The 20710-nt window shown below is 36.3% G+C and overlaps 1 protein-coding gene across 2 annotated transcripts in view; it reads left to right on the top strand.

Moving 5' to 3' along the window:
* PARG (poly(ADP-ribose) glycohydrolase) overlaps positions 1-20710 on the top strand; it is a 126628-nt gene that overhangs the window by 15708 nt on the left and 90210 nt on the right. For both annotated transcript variants that reach the window (XM_087431838.1, XM_087431837.1), the window contains exon 7: positions 3046-3120. In XM_087431838.1, the coding sequence (XP_087287964.1) occupies positions 3046-3120 (75 nt within the window). The remainder of the gene's footprint in view (positions 1-3045; positions 3121-20710) is intronic.

Raw genomic sequence — 20710 nt, 5'->3', positions numbered from 1 at the left:
TACTACTTTTCTTACTAATCACAGACAGTTGATGGATGTTGGTAGATGCAAAGATGGGATCTGTATACAAAACATCAGCTTGCAAATAAATATGATAGTGACCACTTTGGTCCATGTTCTTTAAAATTTGACATTCCTCTACTGCAGTGTACCTTAGGATGGCTCAATCTTTACACCATTTTTATCTATTTAAAGTACCAGCTTTCATTTCCACAGTGTGTTGTCTTTTGGCCTGTCTATCCCAAAACCACAATTATAAACTGACAAACACAGAAGCAGGCTATCCAAGAATACTATCCAGACTCCATTTGAGAAACACTGTCTTAGGGCCCTTATAACCTTATAAACAGGATTATTAAGAATTTTCGTATTTTTTCTTTAAGTGTAAACGCAGATAATCATACTGTTCTAAATTACATTGTCTGCTCACCTCTTTAGCAATTCCTTAGTGTGCCATGATTACTTTAGGAAGGGGTAATTGCTTTAATCTGAATTTCCCTTTCTCGTTTATTTTATGGTAGATTCAACAGAACAGAGTAATCCATCGAGATTTTCTTCTATCTGCTTATGGTAATTGTTTCCTTTGCTGAAAGAACACTGTCAGAGGGAGGGGGAAACATTAAATCCCTCTTAGTGAATATAATAATCTTACTGCTGTTTTTATGCCATCTGATGTTGACTTAGGAGGGATTAGACATGTTAAAAGTTTAAAAAAGGAACAGTGTCCTCAAAAGTTGATTTACACAGTAATATTTCTATAAATGATGTATCTGATAATTTGCAAAGAATGGATTTCTTTGTGCTTTAACTAATTGTGCTAAGTATGAATTATGAACTAAAAAAACCTCACTCAGTAGTTGATAGCTAAGAGTACAGAATAGCATCTAGTTTTTCTAATGATAGAGACCTCTTGGTAGACTACTTTTGAGACTTGAACACTGATGTAAAAGTAAATATTAGTTAGGAGTTAATGCTAATTATAAAACCCCATTAAAGAATTAGAGTGTAAACGCTATTTAAAATGTTATTCCTTACCACCTTTGATGACTGATTTACATATAAGAAATTGCATTCTTTTAAAGTGTGTAATTTGGTGAACTTTGACATTTGCATACACGTGAGAAGCCCCCACTGCAATCAAGATACAGAACATTCCTGTCACTCAAAGATTCTTCTTACCCCTTTGCAATAAATTCCTCTTTCTGCACTGGCCCCAGGCAACTATCGATCTGCTGCTTTTACTATATTAGTTTACATTCTACGTGAATGGAATCACATAGTATGTATGCAGTGTGTCTAGCTTCTTTCACTCAGAATGAAGATTGTCGAGATTCATCCATGTTGTTGAGTATGTCAGTGGTTTGTTGCAGTATATGCATTGTTTTTTCATTCACCTGTTGATAGACATTGTGATTTAATGCTTTGTGTGAGGTTCTGAAATCAGATACCAGTGATTAGAGAAAAATCCTTAAATTCTTTTCTTTCTTAATGGAAATTTTTATATTATGGCTGTGAGAGAAAAATAAAAGCTTTTTATTGCAATGTTATTTTATGGTTGGTGCTTTTTCTTTTCCTTTTTGAAGGAACTTGGATATCTACTGATTCCAAGTAAATAATATATATTTTGTTGGCTTGATTTTTAATGTAGATACTTGGTGATTATTTATATGGCATTCAGTATTTTTCAGGAATCTCTTTGGCAGAGTGTTAATTTTTTTAGAACTTCTTCAATGATGAGGAAATTTGGAAGGTTTAAATAGTCTAATAAAGTGTTTTTCAGACTTATATATTTTTAAAAATTTTTGGGGTGTGTATTATGAATACAAATAGTTTATATATTCTACATATTTACTACTTTATTAATATAATATGTACTTTATAAAATATAATCAAAATAGAAATTAAAAAGGATGAGATGAAATATAATTGTAAATAATTTTTCTGTCTGCATAACTAATGGATTAACTTATGCATACCCCACTCTGGTGTTAAAAAAACAAAATTCAACTGAGTAAATTTTAAAGATCTTACTGGCTTTATTCAACAATTCTTGAATCGGGCAACATCCCATCTAGCAGATAGAAAGAAGCTCCCAGTTGCTGTGCTAAATGAAAGACTTTTTTATAGGCAGAAGGGAGTGGGAAGGAAGTTAAGGTAGCAAAAAGTAGATTGGTTGTGGCAAGGTTACTTTCCTTTAGGGGATGGCAGGGGCCTATCAGGCAGATGACCTCACTAGTGCTGACCAAGTGATTCCCGATTGACTGGTTTAAGATTCCGTTTCTGGGAGAGGCTGAAACTGTAATTAAATTAATCTCAGTTTGGTGAGGTGGGGTTTAGCATAAGTGACTCCATTTTGGGCCTCTCTTCTTGTTTTTAACACTGGTAACCAGGTATAGAGTACTGCCTATTCAGACAATTGAACATTACACCAGTAGGTGGCATACTATTTTGACTTTTCACTCTATATAAATATGTAATTTGTGTGAACTGCTGGGGGAAGATAAGCATTTTATATGTACCTTATAAAAATAGCTGATAATAAAGGAAAAAAGACCATTTTATGCTTTAGGGCAATGTTTCTCAATAATTTTTTCACTATTGCTCTCTCTCCCTGGGAGCCTTTAAGACATTTTTTCCTAATTTACTCTTCTCATGAAATTTTAATACTGCAACTACACTGTATGTCTATATGTATAATGTTACCCTATTGAGGGCCAGAAATCATTGTAATATTTAAATTTTTTTATCCCCAAGGTCCAATTTTTGTCCACTTAGAGTATATCACCTCTGTTTAAAATGCATGTTTTAGAGTAATTTTCGTTTTTTCAACTATTACTTGACCTTTCTAATCTCATTTGTCTTAAGTGAATAATAAATTAGCATGGATTTTATTTTTTCATAGCTACTGATGTGGAGTACCTAATGACAGGAGGAAGCTTGTCCAGCATTAAGAAATTTACTGGAAATAGTTCATAAAGGAGACAGGCTATTCACAGATAATTCACTTGACTATATCATGAAATTTTGTTTACGCTTTTTCCATAGGATGCTATTCTGAAATACAATGTGGCATATTCTAAGAAATGGGACTTTACAGCTTTGGTTGATTTCTGGGATAAGGTAAGAGTATGCTTATTTCTTTAACTAGGAAACTTTGTAACTCTTTAACTATGACAACTGTATAAGAAAGTTTGAGAAAAATACCTATAATTCTGTCACACATACACAATTATCATCTTTTATTTTTGTGGAAAATATTTCCTGTTATTTTATATGCATGTTTTAGGAGCGAATTTTGAATTTTGCTTTATTCTCTCATAATATGCATTTTCTGTTATATTGTTGTACCATTATCAACATTATCAATGGTTGCATAATATTTCATGACTAGATTTGGAGCATTTAATGATTTCCATATTCTCAAATGTCTAAGTTGCTTCCAGTTTTACTGTGTTCTCAATTACACTGTAGTAACATCTTTATATATGTATATATATGTATATATGTTTTCCCAAATTTGGTATTGTTTCTTTAGGTGATTCCCAGAAATTAGATGGTTAGGTCAAAGGGCATAAAACTTCTATGGCCCTGTAAAATTTTATGCTGTAAAATCATTTTCCATAGGAGACTGTAGCAATTTAGTATGCCATCAGCAATAGGTAAGAATACCACTTTCATAGTACTGTTAGAAGAATGGGCATCATCCATTTAGAAAAAATGGCAACGTACCTTTTTTTTTTTAACATTTTATTTTAGAATAATAATAGATTCACAAGAAATTGCAAAGAAATATACAGGGAAGTCCCATGGATACTTCATCCCACCTTCCCCACTGTTGATCCCTTAAATAAGTATAATACAATATCAAAACCAGAAGGTTGACATAAGAGCTTATTTAGATTTTACCACTTATACCTGTACTCATTTATGTGTGTAGTTATGTAACTGGCTTCATGTAACCACCACCATAGTCAAGATACAGAACTGTTCCATCACCACTGTGCTCACTAGTGCTGCCCATTATAGCCACATGAGCCCTCTCCTAACTTCTGGCAAACACTAATCTGTTCTCCAGCTCTCTATAATTTTATTTCAAAAAGGTTACAGTATGTATTCTTTTCAAATTGTCTTTTCTCACTCAGCATAGTTACCTTGAATCCACCACAAATTTGTTCCTTTTTATTGCTGAGTAGTATTCCATGATATAGATGTATCATAATTTGTTTAACCATAGGCTCATTTCAGGACATTCGAGTTGTTTCCAGTTTTTGGCTCGTACGACTAAAGCTGCTATTGACTTTTGTATGCAGGTTTTTGCATGGACGTAAGTTTTTATTGCTCTGGGATAAATGCCCAAAAGTGTAGTTGTTGAGTTGTTTGATAACTGTATTTTTAGTTTTAGAAGAAACTGCCAATATACTTTTGCTAGGTAAGTAAGCCTCCCCAAAGAAAGATACTTTCCTGTAAAATCTATTTTTAGGGGCCAGCCAGGTGGTGTAGTGGTTAAGTTTGCGTGTTCTACTTTGGTGGCCCAGTGTTCGCAGGTTCAGATCCTGGGCGTGAACTGACTTAGCGCTTGTCAAGCCGTGCTATGGTGGTGTCCCATATAAAGTAGAGGAAGGTGGGCACGGATGTTAGCCCAAGGCCAATCTTCCTCAGCAAAAGGAGGAGGATTGGCAATGGATGTTAGCTCGGGGCTAATCTTCCTCACACACACAAAAAAATCTATTTTAAAAATTTTTATAATTTGATTTTTCTGCTCACATTATTTTTAGTTATCCATATTATTTATGCTTCATTTACTAATAATAGAAACTGAAAGTAATTTTTGAAATGGAAACATTATGAATTGAAATATTTTCAATAGTACACAATTTTGGCTTACCTAATAGAGAATAATAATTGAACTTTGAACATGTGCTATGTTTTTTATATTGAGGCTTTTCCCTCTCTGGCCTTTTTTTCAGGTAAATAACCATGAGGTAAATAAGATAGTTGTTATTATTCTTATCGTAAGTGAGTAGTTGTGATTCAGAGGTGGATTTTCTTGGCCAAAGTGACCTAGTTTGTTCCTGGCGAGACAGCGTAACCTGACCAGTCTTTCCACTGTTGCCTGCAATCACACTATGATGTCCTTCTGCACATACGCTCCCCTCCTACTTGCTGCCTCATTTTCTCTGTAATAAGAGACTGATTTGTCCCCTTCCTCCACTTTTATCTATTGAAATTCTGTCTCTCAGACTCACATTTTCCTGTCTGCTATCTCCAAAATGAGATGTCACCTTTCTTTGAATTTCCATGACAAATTTTTAAATTTATCTTGTGGCACTCCCTCTCTTTGCCTTGCTTTATTCTTGATGAAATGTTGACATCCTCTAGTCCATTAAAAGTTACATGGGGCAGAAACTGTATCTTTCTTATTTTTTTTTTTTTTTTTGTGAGGAAGATCAGCCCTGAGCTAACATCCATGCTAATCCTCCTCTTTTTGCTGAGGAAGACCGGCTCTGAGCTAACATCTATTGCCAATCCTCCTCCTTTTTTTTCCGCAAAGCCCCAGTAGATAGTTGCGTGTCATCGCTGCACATCCTTCTAGTTGCTGTATGTGGGACGCAGCCTCAACATGGCTGGAGAAGCGGTGCGTCAGTGTGCGCCCGGGATCCGAACCCGGGCCGCCAGTAGCGGAGCGCGCGCACTTAACCGCTAAGCCACGGGGCAGGCCCTGTATCTTTCTTAGCTTTGTGTTTCCAGTAGCACTTGTACAATGCCTTACATATAGTGAGTGCTTTGTAAGTGGTTACGAACTGGATTCAACAGATCAGGTAGTCATATTGGTTTTCAGGGTTACCAAGGTCAGGAGAATATTTCTAGAAGTAACAATTCAAGTTAATAAAAATTGTTATGTTTCTGATTCCTGCCCCCACTCCTTGCCCATGCATACAACACACCTAAATATAACAGACTTCCTTCTCTGAGCATTTTTAGCTAGTGATGTTCCAGTATTCTTGTCAGTTCGTTTCCTGTGACATTACTGTACTGAAGATCTGTCTGTCTTCTAGGACTGGTGGTAATCCAAAAGAAAATGGTTGGTTAATTATGTTGTCAGGAATCAAACATTAAGATTATTGTGAATCTTTATAGTTACTACCTCCTGTTAATTTGCAAGAATGTGAAAATGCAGTTGACAGTGGTAAAATAACACCACCGCTCCCTTTTTCCCAGAAATGTTTTGATTATCTCACAAAGTGTTTATGAGGCAGCATGATACACAGCATTGGCTCTTGGATTTATCACATAGCGGAATCCTAGCGGGCTTGTTTTACAACACAGGTTGCTGCCCACCACCATCTCTGAGTTTCTGATTCAGTAGATCTGGGCTGGGACCTGAGAGTTTGCATTTCTAACAGGTTCCTAGGTGATGCTGCTGCTGCCAGTTCTGGGACCAAGCTTTGAGAACCACTGGTGGAGAAAAGAGCATAGAATTAGAAATGAGAATTGTGGATTCTTAGTCTCAACTCTCTTTAACCTTGGGCAAGCCACATAACCTAAGCCTTAGTTTCCTCATTTGTTAAATTGACAAAACAATCACTTTATCCACCTTAATGGCATGTTCTAAGGATCCAGCTAACTATATATCTGAAATCACTTTTAAAATTCTAAAGTGATAATCAAATATGTTGTTACTTTCTTACCTCTGAGGACAAGTTTGTTTTGCTACTTTAAAAAAAAGGTTTTTTCATCAATAACATATCTGAATTGCAGAAATCTTGGAACATACAAAAAAGTAAGACAATAAAAACTGCCCATGATTTTGCTACCCAGAAATAATCACTCTTAACGTTTAAAAAAACATAATTCTGTCCACCTATGCATATTGAATGTGGATTTTTGAAAAATGTTATTATTTTACAATAAACATCTGGTGCCCGAATCTTTTATATCATTGACTATTTCCTCTGAATAGATTCCTAGGAATATAATTAGTGGATCACAAGGTATGTTGGTTTTGAGGCCTTTGATACTGTATGTACTGCCAGTTTACCTTCCTGGAAGGTTGTACTCGTTTTCGGTTCTCACCAGCAGTGTGTGCGAGTCCTCCATCACTGTGCCCTCTTCAGGATATTTACCTTCCAAGTATGATAGTACATAAAGCTCCATATACAGTGTCTTCTGCAGAGTGAGAGCTTAATATGTTTGTTAAATTAGTTGCCTAAGAAAGTGTACCTATAAGGTATTCAGGCCTCTTGGAAAAGCAAATTTTGGTTAAGATCAAGTAATTTTCTAGCAACTATAGTGGTATCACTGTGGGATATGAGAGTTCTCCAGTTTAAATGACATTACTTCTCAGACTCTGAATAGGTAATTTTACTAAGAAAATGTGAGGTTTATAATATAGATTATAAATTTGAAATTACTTGCTTAAAAGTTTGAGATCATTTTTCTCCTGTGTGTATCCTCTATATACTACCTTTTTTTCACAGACCTAAAGAAATGTGTTCAATTACTTTTTTTTTTTAATTAATTTATTTATTTTTCCCCCAAAGCCCCAGTAGATAGTTGTATGTCATAGGTGCACATCCTTCTAGTTGCTGTACATGGGACACGACCTCAGCATGGCCGGAGAAGCGGTGTGTCGGTGTGCGCCCGGGATCCAAACCCGGGCCGCCAGCAGTGGAGCGCGCACACTTAACCGCTAAGACACGGGGCCGGCCCTGTTCAATTACTTTTGACGAAAGGAAGAAAAGAGGAAATAGCATTTACTGAGGACATGTGTACCAAAAGGAATATATTATTGAATTTAATCCTCAAATACTTGTGAAGTGTAGGTAGTGCATTCAATTTAGAGCAGAAAATAGATTTAGAAAGATTAGATAACTTGTTCAGCATTATACAGATATTAAATGGGTGAATCTAGATTTGAGCTGAGTTCAGTTCCAGCACAAAATGGGTCACCAGTAACTACTCATTGAATACATGAAGGACTATTAGACTCCAAAGCCTAGGTTCATTTTATTGTTATGATTATTATCCCTTAAAGAACACTGAACACCCTTGTATGTAAGGCATTGTACTGTGAAAGATACAGAATTGATTGACAGTCTTATCCTCAGAAAGCAGGGGGCACTGGACATGTCCGTAGATGACTGTAATAATTAGGCAGAGTGGAAGAAATGTTCTGATAGAGTCTAGTGGGTCATGGAAGGTCAAAAGAGTTTTATTTTGGGTCACTGGGCAAATGTTATAGAGGACATAGTATTTGGGTGGTAGAGTGTAAAATGTGTAGAGGAGAAATGGTTCAAGGACATATATTTTACAAACGGCCTGTTAAATGCACCAGCTTCTTTCACTTAGCATAATGTTCTGCAGGGTTCATCCACATTGTAGCATATGTCAATACTTTATACCTTTTTTTGCTGAATAATATTCCATTGTATGAATATACCACATGTTGTTTATCCATTCATCAGTTGATGGACATTTGGGTTGTTTCACTTTTTGGCTGTTATCCATAATGCTGCTATGAACATTCGTGTACAGGTTTTTGTGTGGGCAATTGCTGCGTTAGGTAGTAACTCTTTGTTTAATATTTTAAAGAACTGTCAAACTGTTTTCCAAAGTGGCTGCATCATTTTACAGTCCTATCAGCAGTGCACAAGGGTTCCAGTTTCTCCATATCCTTACTTGTTAATGTGTGTCCTTTTGATTGTAGCCATTCTAGTTGGTGTGATGTAGTATCTCATTGTGGTTTGATTTGCATTTCTCTAATAACTAATGACATTGAGCATCTTTTCCTGTGCTTATTGGCCATTTGTATATCTTCTTTTGAGAAATATCCATTGAAGTCCTTTGCCCTTTTTAAAAATTGGGTTGTCTTTTTATTATTGAGTTGTAAATGTTTATATGTTCTGGATGCAAGTTCCTTATCAGATACATGATTTGCAGATATTTCCCCCCATTTTGTGGGTAGTCTTTTTCATTTTCTTGATGGTGTCCTTTGAAGGACAAAAATTTTTAATTTTGATGAAGTTCTATTTATCTATTTTTTCCTTTGGTTTCTGTTTTTGCTTTCATTTCTAAGAAGCTAATCCAAGGTCACAAAGATTTACTCCTGTGTTTTCTTCTAAGAGTTTTATGGTTTTAGCTCTTACACTTAGGTCCATTACCCATTTTGAGTTAATTTTTGTGTATGGTGTAAATTAGGGGTCCAATTTTATTGCTTTGTGTGTGAATAGCCACTTGGTGTTAATTTTCATATGTGCTGTGAAGTAGAGATCCGATTGCATTATTTTGCATGTGGATATCTGGTTGTCCTCTCACCATTTGTTGAAAAGACTATTCTATCCCTCTTCGATTGTCTTGGCACTCTTTCAAAAACGAATCGACCATAAATGTAAGGGTTTATTTCTGGCCTCTCAATTCTATTCCGTTTGTCTATATGTCTGTCTTTATGCCACTACCACACAATCTTGATTACTGTAGCTTTGTAGTAAGTTTTAAATTGGGAAGTGTGAGTCCTCCAACTTTGTTCTTTTTCTAGTTTGTGTTGGCAATTTTGGATCTTTTTCATTTACATGTAAATTTCAGGGTCTAGCTTTTTAATTTCTGCAAAAAAGTTAGCAGTGAAGGGCAATTTTTATAATCATATTAGTAGAATCCAAACTAATTCTGCATCTTGAGGTAGGACCAGTAATTTTAGGGTTACCTCATTGAGCTTTTGACCCATATGATGTTTAAAGTCAGGCATAAAGTAAGTAATACAAGCCTTATTATGCCTGTGTCAGAACATCCTTGAATCTAGATGTCTCTCACTCTTACAGAGATGTAATTTTTGGTGCAATGAAAAGGTGACCAAACTGATATAATCTTTGTCACTTAAGTTATAACATATAGATAGTCTGTTTGCATTTTGTAATTTTGGGGGGCTTAAATTTGATACAGTTGTTAATTTTGGTAAGAAGTAACGTTAAATTTGATAGCTTGTGATGGCAGTAAAACGTATCATTGGTTAAAATACCTCTGTCACCTTGCTATGAGGTAAAGTAGTCATTTTTTTCTCTCGTCTTAGACTACTCAGAGAGGACCTTGTTTCCCCTTTATCTGGTGACCTTGCCCAGAAGCATTCCTGTAAGGGTAATATATAGCAAGTTTTGGTGTGTTTAGTGTAGATCATAAATGTGAGGTGATTACCAAGGTGCTGATGATAGTTTTACAATGCTTTAGAGAGAGAAGTCATTGCATTTTTGACCTTCTGACTTTTATTTACTTTGTCAATACACAGAGGGTTGGAGAAGTCCCCACCACTGTACCAAATGTTCATTTCTTATTGTTTTCTTCAAGTCTTTGCCCATATATATAATATTTTACAGTTACATCTAGGTATAAAAGTATATTTAAAATATTTTATGATATAAAAATCTGTTACATAGCTTTATCATTTTTCGTCTTAATGGTTGCATAATATTCCATCAAATTGATATATCATTTGCTCAGCCATTCCAGTGTTAGAAATTTAAAGAGATCTATTTGCGTAAAGCATATCTAGAGGTTCAAGGGTGTTCTTTCCTGTGACTGTTTGTTGTTCTGTCGTTGTCAGTGTACTTAATGGAAGACCCTGGATGTTTAATATGGTTCTGTGTTTTTTTGTTCATCAGATCTCCAAAGGTATTAATATCGAACTTGACCACATCACAGCCCACAGGAATAACATTGCCCAGGGTTGCAGTGGCTAGTGAGAAGTAAGGGTTAGACGTATGTGGGTGGGATTGGAGGAGGAAAAGGAGATCTTGGTGCAAGGGAAACAATTGTTTGGCTAGGTTTTAAATTATAAATAAATTATATTTGCTTTGCATTGTCTATGTCCACGTTTTGGAGCAGGAGTGCTTCTTTAAAAAGGGTTCTTATTTTTTTTTTTTTTTTTAATTTTTGTTTATTGCAGTAACATTGGTTTATAACATTGTAAAAATTTCAGGTGTACATCATTGTACTTCTATTTCTGCATAGATTACATCATGTTCACCACCAAAATACTAATTACAACCCATCACCACACACATGTACCGAATTATCCCTTTCACCCTCCTCCCTCCCCCCTTCCCCTCTGGTAACCACCAATCCAATCTCTGTCCCTATGTGTTTGTTTATTGTTGTTATTATCTACTACTTAATGAAGGAAATCATGCGGTATTTGACCTTCTCCCTCTGACTTATTTCACTTTGCATTATACCCTCAATGTCCATCCATGATGTCACAAATGGCTGGATTTCATCGTTTCTTATGGCTGAGTAGTATTCCATTGTGTATATATACCACAGCTTCTTTATCCATTCGTCCCTTGATGGGCACTTAGGTTGCTTCCAAGTCTTGGCTATTGTGAATAACGCTGCAATGAACACATGGGTGCATGTACCTTTACAAATTGGTGTTTTCAAGTTCTTTGGATAAATACCCAGCAGTGGGATGGCTGGATCATATGGTAGTTCTATCGTTGATTTTTTGAGGAATCTCCATACTGTTTTCCATAGTGGCTGCACCAGTTTGCACTCCCACCAGCAGTGTATGAGAGTTCCCTTCTCTCCACATCCTCTCCAACACATGTTGTTTCCTGTCTTGTTAATTATAGCCATTCTGACGGGCGTGAGGTGATATCTCATTGTAGTTTTGATTTGCATTTCCCTGATAGTTAATGATTTTGAACACATTTCATGTGTCTGTTGGCCATCTGTATATCTTCTTTGGAGAAATGTCTGTTCAGGTCCTTTGCCCATTTTTTAATTGGGTTGGTAGTTTTTTTGTTGGTAAGATGCATGAGTTCTTTATATATTTTGGAGATTAAGCCCTTATCAGAAGTATGGTTTGCAAATATCTTGTCCCAATTGTTAGGTTGTCTTTTCGCTTTGTTGATGGTTTCCTTTGCTGTGCAGAAGCTTTTTAGTTTGATGTAGTCCCATTTGTTTATTTTTTCTATTGTTTCTCTTGCCCGGTCAGATGTGGTGTTTGAGAAGATGTTGCTAAGACCGATGTCGAAGAGCGTACTGCCTATGTTTTCTTCTAGAAGTTTCACAGTTTCAGGTCTTACATTCAAGTCTTTAATCCATTTGGAGTTAATTTTTGTGTATGGTGTAAGGTAAGGGTCTACTTTCATTTTTTTGCATATGGCTATCCAGTTTTCCCAACACCATTTGTTGAAGAGACTTTCTTTTCCCCATTGTATGTTCTTGGCTCCTTTATCAAAGATTAGCTGTCCATAGATGTGTGGGTTTATTTCTGGGCTTTCGATTCTATTCCATTGATCTGTGTGTCTGTTTTTGTGCCAGTACCATGCTGTTTTGGTTACTACAGCTTTGTAGTATATTTTGAAATCAGGGAGTGTGATACCTCCAGCTTTGTTCTTTTTTCTCAGGATTCCTTTAGCTATTTGGGGTCTTTTGTTGTTCCATATAAATTTTAGGATTCTTTGTTCTATTTCTGTGAAAAATGTTGTTGGAACTTTGATAGGGATTGCATTGAATCTATAGATTGCTTTAGGAAGTATGGACATCTTAACTATGTTAATTCTTCCAATCCAAGAGCACGGAATATCTTTCCATTTCTTTGTGTCTTCTTCAATTTCTTTCAGAAATGTTTTATAGTTTTTGGTGTACAGATCTTTCACCTCTTTGGTTAAGTTTATTCCTAGGTATTTTATTCTTTTTGTTGCAATTGTAAATGGGATGGTATTCTTAATTTCTCTTTCTGCTACTTCGTTGTTAGTGTACAGAAATGCAACTGATTTTTGTATGTTGATTTTGTATCCTGCAACTTTACTGTATTCGTTTATTACTTCTAAAAGTTTTCTGGTGGATTCTTTGGGGTTTTCTATATATAAAATCATGTCATCTGCAAATAGTGACAGTTTCACTTCTTCCTTTCCAATTTGGATCCCTTTTATTTCTTTCTCTTGCCTGATTGCTCTGGCTAGGACTTCCAGTACTATGTTAAATAGGAGTGGTGACAGTGGGCATCCTTGTCTGGTTCCTGTTCTTAGAGGGATGGCTTTCAGTTTTTCACCATTGAGGATGATATTAGCTGTGGGTTTCTCATATATGGTCTTTATTATGTTGAGGTACTTTCCTTCTATACCCATTTTATTCAGAGTTTTTATCATAAATGGATGCTGTATCTTGTCAAATGTTTTCTCTGCATCTATTGAGATGATCATGTGATTTTTATTCATTTTATTAATGTGGTGTATTACGTTGATTGATTTGTGAATGTTAAACCATCCCTGCATCCCTGGAATAAATCCCACTTGATCATGGTGTATAATCTTTTTAACGTATTGTTGTATGCGATTTGCTAGTATTTTATTGAGGATTTTTGTATCGATGTTCATCAGTGATATTGGCCTGTAATTTTCTTTTTTTGTGTTGTCCTTGTCTGGTTTGGGTATCAGGGTAATGTCAGCTTCGTAGAATGAGTTAGGGAGCTTCCCCCCCTCCTCAATTTTTTGGAAGAGTTTGAGAAGGATAGGTATTAAGTCTTCTTTGAGTGTTTGGTAGAATTCACCAGGGAAGCCGTCTGGTCCTGGACTTTTATTTTTGGGGAGGTTTTTGATTACTGTTTCGATCTCCTTACTGGTGATTGGTCTATTCAAATTCTCTACTTCTTCTTGATCCAGTTTTGGAAGGTTGTATGATTCTAAGAATTTATCCATTTCTTCCAGATTGTCGAATTGGTTGGCATATAGCTTGTCATAGTATTCTCTTATAATCTTTTGTATTTCTGAGGTGTCTGTTGTAACCTCTCCTCTTTCATTTCTGATTTTACTTATTTGTGCCTTCTCTCTTTTTTTCTTGGTGAGTCTAGCTAAAGGTTTGTCAATTTTGTTGATCTTTTCAAAGAACCAGCTCTTGGTTTTATTAATTTTTTCTATTGTTTTTTTGGTCTCTATTTCATTTATTTCTCCTCTGATTTTTATTATTTCCCTTCTTCTACTGATTTTGGGTTTTGTTTGTTCTTCTTTTTCCAGTTCCTTCAGGTGCATTGTTAGATTGTTTATTTGAGATTTTTCTTGTTTGTTGAGATAGGCCTGTATCGCTATAAACTTCCTTCTTAGAACTGCTTTTGCTGCATCCCATAAATTTTGGCATGTCGTCTTTTCATTTTCATTTGTCTCCAGGTATTTTTTGATTTCTTCTTTGATTTCTTCGTTGACCCAGTCGTTGTTCAGTAGCATTTTGTTTAATCTCCACGTATTTGTGGCTTTTCTGATTTTCTTCCTATAGTTGATTTCTAGTTTCATACCGTTGTGGTCAGAAAAGATGCTTGGTATTATTTCAATCTTCTTAAATTTATGGAGACTTGTTTTGTGGCCTAATATGTGATCAATCCTGGAGAATGTTCCATGTGCCTTTGAAAAGAACGTGTATTCTTCAGTTTTTGGATGGAATGCTCTGTATATATCTACTAGGTCCATCTGTTGTTGTGTGTCGTTTAAGGCCAATGTTTCCTTATTGATCTTCTGTTTGGATGATCTATCCGTTGTTGTAAGTGGAGTGTTAAAGTCCCCTACTATTATTGTGTTACTATCTATTTCTGTTTTTATGTCTGTTAATAATTGCTTTATATATTTAGGTGCACCTACATTGGGTGCGTAGATATTTACAAGTGTTATATCGTCTTGTTGGATTGTTCCCTTGATCATTATGTAATGCCCTTCTTTGTCTCTTTTTACAGTTTTTGTTTTAAAGTCTATTTTGTCTGATATGAGTACTGCTACCCCAGCTTTCTTTTCATTGCCATTTGCGTTGAGTATCTTTAAAAAGGGTTCTTAAATGTTGCTTATTAACAGTATTTGGAAATTGTTTACTTAAATGTCACATCAAACTCTGAGTGGCTTACTTTGCTAAGGAAAAAAATAAAGTTCAAATTTAACATCATATCAATTTTAATATTCTACCGTTAAGTTTATTTTGAGGCTGTTAATATCTCCTTAAAACCTTGCTTCGGCTAATTCTGTGAATAACAGATTTTGTAACCCAAACCACCTTAGAACTGGAGTCAATATCAATAGTCATTTAGTGTGATTCCATGTTACAATTATTACCTATACACTAGTATCTAGTGCAAGAAGTAAGAGACCCAGAATCTTGCTAATCCTGTATGTGAGCATCCTTATTTAGGATGGATGTGAGGAGTATTGCCTAAGCTTTTATTATTTTCTCAGAGCCCAGCAAAGATCACAGAGATCAATCTGTTATTTTGTAATTTATGGTTAAATATTTAGGTGCTACTGAGTTGAAAGGGCCATTATTTAGTGTTTTTTTGCATCTTGAGTGCTAATATTGGTCTTCCTTACTGCCAGCTGTTGGAAGTGCTAGGAACAAATAATCTGTGATTTATGGCCCTCCTGTGTGGTGTTCCACAAAATTAAATTCAAACACTTCTATAATTTGTATTCTAAATGGATCAATATACTTACTGCTGGCATTTTTCACAAGAAAGTTTAACAAAATGTTCTATATATTAGGAAGGGTTCTCTATTAATCCATTTTAGAGGTATGTTAAATACTGCCATCTTACAACACCTTTGGCACTATTTCTTTTCGTTCTCAGTGAATTAATTTGTGAAATTTACATAGCACATTAAAAACACAGTGATTAAAGTGGGGTGTTGGGGAAGTATGTTTAAGAGGGGTTACTTCTGTTTCTGTGATCCCGGCTTCTATTTCTTGACCTAGATGGTAGTTCAAAAATGGGTGTTTGCTTTATAATTATTCACTAGAGCATGCATGTATATATTATGTACTTTTTGAATATATATTTCACAATAAATGTAAATGTTAGTTTATTCAATTTAAAGAGCTTTAAATTCTAAAATTGATTTGTATAGCAAACTTTTTCAGCAAACGGATTAGTTGTTGAAAGGAAACCTAAGGTTTTTAGTGACTATTTCATCTTTCTTTCCATGTTTAGTTTTATGTCTGGAATAGAAAAGATAGGAATGAATAGGCCTCTTATTTCCTCACTTCTGTTGGTTTATCCATGAAGACTGCCATAAATAACAAAATGAGAATTTTGTTTATTTTTATTACATCCGTGGCTGCTGAAAGTGGAGAGTGAGAGATAGGAATACAGGAATGAGGGGACATTCAAAAATAAAAAACAGAAAAATTTAGACTTTAAAGTGGAAAGGTTTTGTTGCTGTGATTAGCTTAGTAATATATTCCTCATTGGAAGCCATTATTTAGAAAAAAAAATACAGCATGAAGTCTATACTTCGTCATACATACACAGTAAATTCTTTATTGCGACTTAGAAATTGTGCATCTTTTGCCTTTGCTATAATTATTAAAATATTGACTATATGTTGTCCTATCAGCTAGTGGCCTATCACTTGTCAGAGAAAGGCTGTGTAAAGCCTGTTTTCCTGTAAATGAGGGTGTGTAAATCTATCAGTAATGAATTTGCGTTCTTGCCTGTGTGCTACTTAATTTTAAAAGGTAAATGGGGGTCATATTGAGTTTTGAAGGATGCAAACTAAGTGGAGCAAATTATTATGCCTAAGTCATCTTTTCCTTCAGAGTTCTTTATGTGTGGTTTTAAATTTTAAAAACAGGTGCATCAGAATGCATTGTCTCCAAAATTGAGGCATGTACTGTTAAACCTGTGTTTAACTAAAATAACATTTTTTGAACTCATGTGACCATGAGAAACTTTGAAAATTATGATTATTGACAGAATATCAGTAGAAACTCAGAAAAAATAAATATAAGCTTATATTAAAATAGATAACCAAAAAAGTCATCTCACATACATAAAGTAATGGCTAGAAGAAATTAAGTTTTGATTCATATCTTTATTATGTGATAAAAAGTTAAAATATAATATGTTGAAATTATTGGGCAAATTATCTTTCATTAAATAGTATAAAACACAGAAGTTTTATGTTTATGCATCACTCGAGCATCAGTGCATTCATACGTAAGTGGTGTCTTGTGGACTCCCTTGCCTTCTGGGGCATGGCATAATCTTATGGGAAGCTTATCTAATCATAACTGTATCAAATGTATTTAGTGTTTTTTTGTATGTTAAAAATTTTAGAACAAAAATATTAGAGGATTTTTTTTCCTGTCTTCATTGCCCCTTCCCCCCCTCCCCCCAGAATCTCTATAAACATTTCATAGAACCTTAGTGTTTTTAAGAATAGTTTGGGAAAAGCTGACATAAGGCAACAGGTTGTTGTGACCACTGTTTCAAATCAGAACAAATTTCTTTAACCAATAACCAGTAAAAATTGTGGCCTTCCACAATCGCCTTTTGGTTTTTTGGTAATGCGGAGAGGTAAGTTTCTAAATGTATGTAAACACATTACTCCTTAGCTTCCAATTCCAAATGGAATTCTTCATAGCTAATCTATTTTTTGAGTCTTTCTTCAAAGCTTAAAAGATTTAAAGTGTCCTTGTTATATTTGTCATAAAGAGCCTGTAGCAAATTGCTAATCAAATGAAAGCAGCCTTGAATGTTTCATAAGACTACAGCTAATGTCTTTATCTCTCTAGCTTTCAAACCTCTGATTTGGAATTCAGTGGAAATTTAACCTTTTTGGACTTCTTCCCTTGGTGACTCACAGTCTCTAGAATCAATAAGGTCTTGCATTGCTTTACAGCTTGACTTAATTCATGAGAACTGTAGGAGCCAAAAGAGAGCTCCTACGTGGAGCTCCTGCGGTAGTAGCTATGTGGTAGCTTTATCTACGTGGTAGCTTTATCTACTGAGGACTGGTCCAATAGTCTTCTCCATATTTTACTGTTAGTATCAGTCATGAAAAGTACTTATCCGTGATGTATTGCTATGGTAATGACAGGTAATGATTAACTGCACGAGGCAGTCAGAGTCTAAGCTGTCAGCAATTATTCTTTATAGAGTTTAAGAAGTTTTTAGTAAGCTGTGTGGCATAGTACCTCATTGCCTCAGATGCCGTTTGATTACATGAAAAGCACTATAAACAGACATTTTCTGCAACAAGAACCATTTCCAGCACAGTGAAATATGGAATATTTTCAAATGAACTCCCAAGTGGTGCTACTGGTCTAATTCACCTCAGCCCTGGGAAGCCCAGCTCAGAGAAAAACAAGGGGTCTTATTCCATTCAGGCTGGTGTAACAGAATATGACAGACTGGGTGGCTTATAAAGAACAGAAATTTATTTCTCACAATTCTGGAGGCTGGCAAATCCAAGATCAAGGCATTGGCAGATGTGGCATCTGCTGAGGACCTGCTTTCTGATTCATAGATGGCTGTCTTCTCGCTGTGTCCTTACAGGGTGGAAGGAGCAAAGGAGCTCTCTGAGGTCTCTTTTGTAAGGGCACTAATCCCATTCATAGGGCTTCACTTTCATGACCTAATCACCTCCCAAAGGCCCCACCTCCCAATACACTGGAGGAACAGGTTTCAACATATGAATTTTGGGGGACACAGACATTCAGTCTATAACACAAGGGCATTTTCCATTGGGAGTGGAATGTTAAAAGTGCTTACTGTCACAGCTCACTGGGTTGAGCAGCTGTATACACAGTCTCTTTCCCCATAGTTGACTTCTGTCTCCCTTTAAAATCCTTTCTTTCTTCCTAGCCTACTCCTTAAGTTGCAGACCATTTCAGCTTCACTTTACTTGCAAACTCTTATCCATTCTAGACTTAGCCTTATCTCCTCTCAGACGTACCCCTTCCTCAAGTTCCCCCTTGTAGATAATCTCCTCAGTGTTTGCTGGAACATCCTATGTGGTTATCTGTGGTAGAGACAGTGGTGGTGCTTATTATTGGGAGCTTTACTATATACTAAGCACAGCGTAAGCAATATGTTTTATCTCCTTTAATTCTCACAACTACCCCGTTAGGTAGACACTAATTTTCCTAATAATATTAGGAAACTAATTAATATTTCCATTTTACAAATGAAGAACTGAAAACCGAGGCTTAGAGAATTTAAGTAACTTGCTCAGGTAATGAAGCCAAGATTTCCACCAAGGTGCCTCTCACTCCAGAGTCTAGCTCTTAACTACGTACTCTGTTGTGGTAGTTCTCATCCATGAGTGATTCTGCTTCCCAGGGGACTTTTGGCAATGCCTGGAGACATTTTTGGTTCTCACAGCTAGGAGGGAGGTGCTACTGGCTTCTGGTGGGTAGAGGCCATGGATGCCACTAAATATCCTACAATGAACAGGATGGCACTCCCCATAACAAAGAATTATCCAGCCCGAAAGGTGAGTAGTGCGAAAATCTAGTAACCTTGCTCTACTACGGTGGTTCTCAAAGTGTGCTTTGAACCAGCAGTGACAGCATCACCTAGGAATTTGTGAGAAAAGTAAATTCTCCTCCCTCCCTCTAGACCTACTGAATTAGAAACTCTGGGGGCAAGGCCCAGCCATCTGTGTTTCCACAAGCACCCAGCTAATTCTAATATACTTGAAAGTTTGAGAAGCACTGCTCCATTCTAATGTCTTTCTCAAACCTCTCTTTGAATAGTACCTGTCCCTCAACTTCTTTACCTTAGCTGAAGGAGCTTTTCTTATTGGAATGAAACTTGTTAGAATGAAGAGGAGTTTTTTTTTTCCTCAGCCACCAGTGCTGATTCCTGTCCATTGTTGTATTGTTTAACCCTGTGCTAGATCTGTGAAAACCCAGAGTGATGCTTGTAGATCTGGGCTGAGGTGGGTCTCATCTTTTATCTGTGCACTGTGGTGCATGCCATCAGAGCCAGCCTTTGACTTAGCACCTGGAGAGGAACTGAGTTAGTCAAACACAGTGCCCAAACATTAGGTCAGCTGGAAGTGTTTAGGGAAAGGGGAGAATCATCATCAAAACCAATTAAATAAAGCTGGGGAGGCCTGATAAGTTCAAAGATTTGAATTACTGGTAGAAAGAAGAGGAGCTTAGAAAAATCCTCTGGAAAGAGATGGCTTTAGTAGCCTATTGCCTGGGATCTGGTATCATTTAAAAGCACTGACTTAGGGAGGACACCTGCCAACATCCATTGGCCTTTGCCAATGGCATGCCATGGCCATGGCAATGCCAATGCCATCCCTTGGTCCTTTGAAACCTTTGCTGTCTGGTTATATCCCCTTTTCCCATTCTTGTTATCTGCCCATCTTTGACACCTCTTTTCCTCTCAGCCCTATTACCTGACATCAAGTTGGGCAACTTTGGTTGGTATTCATGTTGATGACCTGTGCAGTAGACTCACTCAAGTCTATATGTGAGACCCTCTGCTGTATTCACCTCTATGACCACATACGATCACAGATTGGACCTGGGCATCCCCTGGGCCAATCCCTTCTCTAGGATCATGAGTTCTGAATTTCTCTCCTACCATAGCCTCCTAGTTTTCTACTCACTTATCCTTCTGCACTCTTTGTTTTTAAGGCTACTGCTTCTATCCCTTTCCTTCTGGCTACTGTTTCCCAGGTTGTGTTGCTCAAATACTTCGTAAATAAAAGGTTGAATGGTCAAGTTGCCTGCCCTTCCTGCCCAACTTTTTCATCTAGATCCTTCTGGACATTTGGTGTCTGCTGGTGTCCAGCCCTGATAGCATCCAGCTACATGTTTCTTTTGCTCTTAACAAGCTGAGGGTTATACTGAAGGAAAGGAAGGGAGGGAGGGAGGGAAGAAGGCAGGAAATAAATCATAAATCTTACTGGTAGGCCTTACTGAGAGTTCATGTTATTGAATCTTA

The sequence above is a fragment of the Ceratotherium simum genome, chromosome 6 (genome assembly GCF_057802395.1).
Source record: "Ceratotherium simum simum isolate JZ-2026a chromosome 6, ASM5780239v1, whole genome shotgun sequence".
NCBI lineage: Eukaryota > Metazoa > Chordata > Mammalia > Perissodactyla > Rhinocerotidae > Ceratotherium > Ceratotherium simum.
The sequence above is the reverse complement of the archived record's forward strand: the minus strand, read 5'-3'. Positions and strand labels throughout refer to the sequence as shown.